Source organism: Paroedura picta, chromosome 13 (genome assembly GCF_049243985.1).
Source record: "Paroedura picta isolate Pp20150507F chromosome 13, Ppicta_v3.0, whole genome shotgun sequence".
In the NCBI taxonomy this organism is placed as follows: Eukaryota; Metazoa; Chordata; class Lepidosauria; order Squamata; family Gekkonidae; genus Paroedura; species Paroedura picta.
Window position 1 is genome coordinate 17805505 of NC_135381.1, and position 5848 is coordinate 17811352.

General features: G+C 46.2%; 1 protein-coding gene across 1 annotated transcript; it reads right to left on the minus strand.

Annotated features, from left to right (window-relative positions):
- Nucleotides 1–2258: 2258 nt before the first annotated feature.
- Nucleotides 2259–4747, minus strand: MIF (macrophage migration inhibitory factor). Its single transcript, XM_077309135.1, has 3 exons — nt 4545–4747; nt 3665–3837; nt 2259–2486 (listed from the first exon to the last, which is right to left on the minus strand). Exons 1-3 carry the CDS (start codon nt 4650–4652, stop codon nt 2420–2422), a joined length of 348 nt encoding a protein of 115 aa, XP_077165250.1. The 5' UTR covers nt 4653–4747; the 3' UTR covers nt 2259–2419.
- Nucleotides 4748–5848: the final 1101 nt, after the last annotated feature.

Genomic DNA, 5848 nt, shown 5'->3' on the forward strand with positions numbered 1-5848 from the left:
AGATACAGTGTCATGAGATGGGAGGAATCGGATCAAACTTAAAGGTAAAGTGGGTAGAACAAATTTAAAGTCCAATGGCACCTGTAAGACTATCAAAGTTTTATTCAAGGCATGAGCTTTTGTGTGCAGGCACACATCCTCAGATACAATGTCATGGGATGGAAGGAATAAACCTTACAGGTAGAATGTTAGAATTAAAATACAGCATAATTGCTTCAATTCCATGACGTTGTGTTGGAAGAACTGTGTGCGCACACAAAAGCTCATACCTTGAATAAAACCAGTGCCACTGGACTTTGTTCTGTGTATTTGTTCTGCTTCAGACTGAAATGGCAACCCACTTGTGTTTTTACAAGATGCTCTTGGCTTACTTAGCAATGCGGAATAGTTTAATGACCAACCCCAATCCAGCCTCTCACGCACAGTAATAAGGTTCGTATTCTCTCTTCTTCCGAGGGGAGTCTTTAAAACTATGCCCATTTCATTCTTTGCTTTTCTAATGGGGGGGGGGGGTTATTGCCCAGTTACAGGTACAGACTCCTTGTCTCCAGTGAGCATCTGTCACCTTCAACAGCCAATGGGAATGGTGCCCAAAGTTTCTGCCCATCCTGACCAGGCCTTTCCCTTCCCTCTTGCTTGGCTAGGAACCTTCTCTCAGGAAGAGTAGTGCTGAATTGACATGTTATTTTCAAATGGGTAGCCATGTTGGTCTGAAGTAGCACAATAAAATCAGAGTTCTATTATTTGTTTTAGTTTTATTCCTATGAGGCAACGTGAGAGCACTTAGCAACTGTCCAGAGGGAGAGAAGTCTTCTCTCTTCCCTACATATGTTTTCATGTAATTAAAAGCTTCAGCTACCCATAATTTCCTCACTTTTAAACCTCAACTGCAAGGAAAACATTTCCCCCCACAGTCAACCCTGTTTGGGGGGGTTCTGTTTGAAAAATAGGAGGAAAGAACAGCAATCAAATTAGCCTGCCATGAATTAGTGTTACATTATTATGCAGACTTGCAAATTAAGCACAAGACATTGGGTGAGAATCTCATTTAAATGGAAAAATGAAATTGAGTGCACCTAAAATTGGCTGCCTATGGCAGTATTTGAAGGTTGAGGTAGTATTTTCTTCAACCTTTTAGTGTTTGCAAGTTGATGCTGGATGTTGCAGCTCTGAGTTACGAACAAGCATATATGAGCTAGACATAAAAACACCAGCTCCAGCAGGGTCCTATGCCTGCTTCTTCAGCTGTCTGCCACTACTGACACTGGAGGCACCTTTGCATGGATGAGTATATTTGGGCGGGGAGGTTTGTCATGAAATTGGGAGAAAAGGCTGCATTTTGCTTTGCTCCTGGACTTTGCCCTGGAGAAATCCCTGCAGTGAATTGTTCATAAAATAGAGGAATGACAGACTTGGTCATTCCATGTTATGTAGAAGAGCTGGTACTTTGCTCATCTTACTAGCTCTTACTAGTTTTCTTGGGTTTAAGTTTTTTGGGGGGGGAGCTGATGGTCCTAATAATTTTAAATAATATGAACCTCAATAGGACAGCAAATATTAAGAGCAAAGGTTCAGAACTTACTTTCCGGCTTTAAATTGATGTATTTTTAAAGTATTTCAAATTGTTTGTCTTAAGTTTAGAAATACATGTAAAATCCTTATCCATTGTTCCCTCTTAATATTTGTGAAACAGCCCTGGGGGTGGAGAGTGTCCTGTCTGTCTGAGATAGAATAGGGCCAATCAGAGTGTGGCCAGCAAAGCTGGCCACATCCTGATTGACCCTCCCGCTCCAGCTCCCACCCTCCCTTCTTGCCTTCTAACAGTGGCGCCACAGCCTCCACACAGGGCTTTGCGGCCAAAGGGACGCTGACACTAAGGGGGGGCCGGGGGAACCTTTCCAGCCTCCCTTCGGCTGCAAAGCCCTGTCTTTACCAAGTCCTGACTGAAGCAACCATCCCAAGAACCCACGAAGGGCTTGCCCCACCCACACAGCAAATCCGGCCATAGCCTCAGCTGGACAAAAGACAACTTCCAGAGCAGAAAGAGTTTCCTAGGCAGATGTGACCCATTGCTTTTTCCCTCCCGAGAGTATGTTTGGGTAAATTATTGTTGGTTCATGTTTAGCCCTCAACTGCCCACTGCAGCTATCCTTGGCATCCTACCCACCCAAATGTTCTAGAATAATATTCCTTCTTTTTGATATCATTATGGGCCAAGCAAAGGCTTCCCTAAAAAAATGCTTCAGCAAAAGTCAACATCTTTCTATGTTTTTATTGTTTTTTTTCCATTGGTATAGAGGAATGTTACAACTATGAAGCACACAAGAGACCAGCAAGGAGACCAGCATTAGGGAGGTGGGCTTGACTGTGGTGTCTGAGGTACATGAAGGATGCAACAGGCCCTTAAAGACAAAGAGCCTTATGCAAAGGTGGAGCCATTCCAGCCCACGTTACTGGCATTCATATCATAATAGTTGATGTATACCCTGTGAAAAGAAACCAAGAGCAGATTAAGATGATGTCCACTAGAGATCATTCCCATCCCGCTTTAGCAAGCCTGGTCCCTATGCACTAAAAAACAGAACAAACTTGTGACTAGAGATCAACAAAGTTTAATTTCTTGGTATGGGAACTACCTTCACATATGCAGTAAGATGATCCCAATATCTCTGTTAAGACCTGGGGGAGTTCCATTGACCTGAGTGATACAATAATTCAGCAATCCCCCATTCCAGTCTTTCTGAAATTCTTTTGTGATCAGATGTCTCCCTCAGAGGTTGAAATGTTCTCCTACAGGTCTCAGTTTTATCCACCTATATGTTTTGTGTATCTGAGGGAGTGTGCATCTACACTTGATAAGTCAGTCAGTTCTCACTTACACCCCCAAACGTAGTTATTTCACTTGTTGTTAAATCCTTTATTATCTGCATACCAATTTGCTGCTATTCACAGATCTTATCAAATTTGTTATTTCAATTTAAGGTCAGTTACTCCAGTTTACTGCTCAGCTACTTATGCATCTTGACTCAAACTTGCAAAACAAAAAAACACCTCCTCCCACATATATGCAGTGTTTGAGTAAATCTGTTTCAATGTATCTGATGACATGCCCATCTACACATGGTATGTCTCTCAGTTCTTGCTTATACCCAGAATTTAACTTTGTTGGGCTTGGAGGTGCCACTGGACTCACAAACTTCATTGGTTAAGGTTGTATGCTAATGTACTGCTATTCACAGATCCACACAACTGCCTTAATACAATTTCAGCTATAATCACCCAGTTACTTATGAATCTTGACTTTAACTACTCCTTCCTGGCAACTAACCTCCACAGCTATATGCAATAGTTGAGAATGTTTTGTTTCACTGTATCTGGTGAAATGTGCATGCACACAAACACTTATGCCTTGAATAAAAAAATTTGGTCTTGAACTCAGAAACAGAATCGCACAGAACTGGAAGAGACCACAAAGGGCCATCCAGTCCAATCCCCCAGGACTCATCTAATACAATTTTATGCACATCTAAAACTTTTTGCATGTATTCACATTTCTGTAACCCTCCTCCAATTGCATTGATTTGCACTGTGCCATGCACTTTGAGCATCAATACAAAAAACAGGCTATAAATACATTCATAAATACAAGGGACTGGACATTCACCTGTCAGCAGGTATCTGCAGGGTTTTAGTAAGCAGCTCACACACTAACTTCGAGTAAGCCTTGTTCTGCGGCCCGCCAATCTTGCCGATGCTGTGTAGGCTACACAGGGCACAGGGCTCGGCTGAGCCCCCAAAGGTCATTAGCTGGTCAGTCACGATGTGGATCGCAATATACTGCAAAGGAAGGGAGCAACGACAGACAGAGCGTCAGGCTGCTTCTATTCTGGTACTGGGTTAATTACACATGGTTAAAGAGCAGCCTTAATTACTGCCATCTTGATCAACACTAAACCACTCTTCCGCTCACGCCGCAATCTGCCCCATTGCTGCCCTGCTTCTAAATAAAATGTAAGAGTCCATGGGCACCTTTAAGACCAACAAAGATTTATTCAAGGCGTGAGCATCCCAGGAAGTGTGCACGCACACGAAAGCTCAGGCCTTGAATAAGTTTTTGTTGGTCTTAAAGATGCCCCTGGACCAGGGGTAGTCAAACTGCAGCCCTCGAGATGTCCATGGACTACAATTCCCATGAGCCCCTGCCATGGACATCTGGAGGGCCGCAGTTTGACTACCCCTGCCCTGGACTCAAATGCTGTTGTGCTACTTCAGACAATCACTTGAATCTGCTTCCAAATAAGCATCATGGAGATACATTTTTAGGCCACCCATTTCAATCTATGCATTGTTAAAGTTCACGATGGAAATATCCCAATCTCTGCTCGGTCACGATGCCGAGACCTGAGCTACACGCAAGCAGCGCTAGGAGGCCAAAGAACCTCCACCCGCCCTCCTCCTCCTCCGTCCCCAGGACTGGCCTTCCTGCCAAGGCTGCGCGGGAGAAGAGCCCAGCCAGCCAGGCAGGCTCCCAGGTCGCCGCTCACCTGGGCGGGCTTGCCCGTCGCCTTGGCCAGCTGCTGGGTCAGCTCTCCGGGCAGGCTCTCGGGGACGGCCTGGCGGCTCACGTTGGTGTTAATCACGAGCATCGGCATCTTGGCGGCAGCGCGCAGCAACACCCACTGAGCGCAAAGCGGAGCGACTCGCGGCTTTGTGGGCTGCTCGAGGGCGGGCGGCGCTTAAAGGGCCCGCGGCAGCCCTGCCCTACTCCCTCCCCCCCCCCCCCGCTCGGAGCCGCAGCAAGAGCGTGTCCGTGCCCGGCTGCACATCATCAATGGCACCCCGCTCCCCCGGGGGCAGCAGTCAGCCCAGGTCGGCAAACGGCATGCGGAGATGGGGGGTGTGCTGACGGGGGAATGTAGCCCCCTCCACCAAAATCTGCTTGAAATCACTCTCTGATACACGTGGAGATGGAGTGGTCCTCCTCGCTGTTCCGGTACTTCTAGTACTTGTACATAGTACACAGCCCCTCTTTCTAGTTGCACGTGCTAATTGTTAGTCCAACTGCGGCCCTCCAGATGTCCATGGACTACAATTCCCATGAGCCTCTGCCAGCAAACACTGACAGGGGCTCATGGGAATTGTAGTCCATGGACATCTGGAGGGCCGCAGTTGGACTACCCCTGGTCCAGAGCCTGGAAGACACCTACAGAATCAATATAACAAAACAAAATCAGAGTCCAGTGGCATCTTTAAGACCAACCAAGATTTTGTTTTGTTGTGCTGCTTCAGACCAACACTGCTACCCACTAGAATCAATATAGTAAGATGATGTCTCAAGTCCTGTGCTTGTTTATTCCCATTGCCTGGAGAGGGTTGATAATGTTTCAGTCCTTTGGAGTCTGAAGCCAGCTGGTTTGTACTGGATGGGAGTTCTAAATCCAGAGCAGCCTGGGCAGGGAGGATGCTTGGGGGCTCCTCTGTGATGCAGCTGCTATAAGGAGATTTACACTGCTGGGGCTCATTCTAAACGGAAATTAATTTCTAGGGGCAGTCTTGTTTCAATTTAAGTGTGAATCTTCTGACTGGCCCCAGCTAATCACTCTCTGGGGTTAATGTAATGTGTGAACTCAGAAATCTGTGCTAACTGCCACAGCAATGCAGAAGGCTTTTCTCTTTTTTTGTAGCTCCTGCAAACAGAGATGCCTCCAAGCAGCCTTGAGCCCCCCAGCCTGCCCCTCCCCTCCCAGAAGGCTGAGCTCCTGAAAACCCGTCTGATGAATTGTATTTTATGGTACAAGTTGTTTCTAGCCCATCTTGAAGACAACACATGTCGTTACCACACATGAAA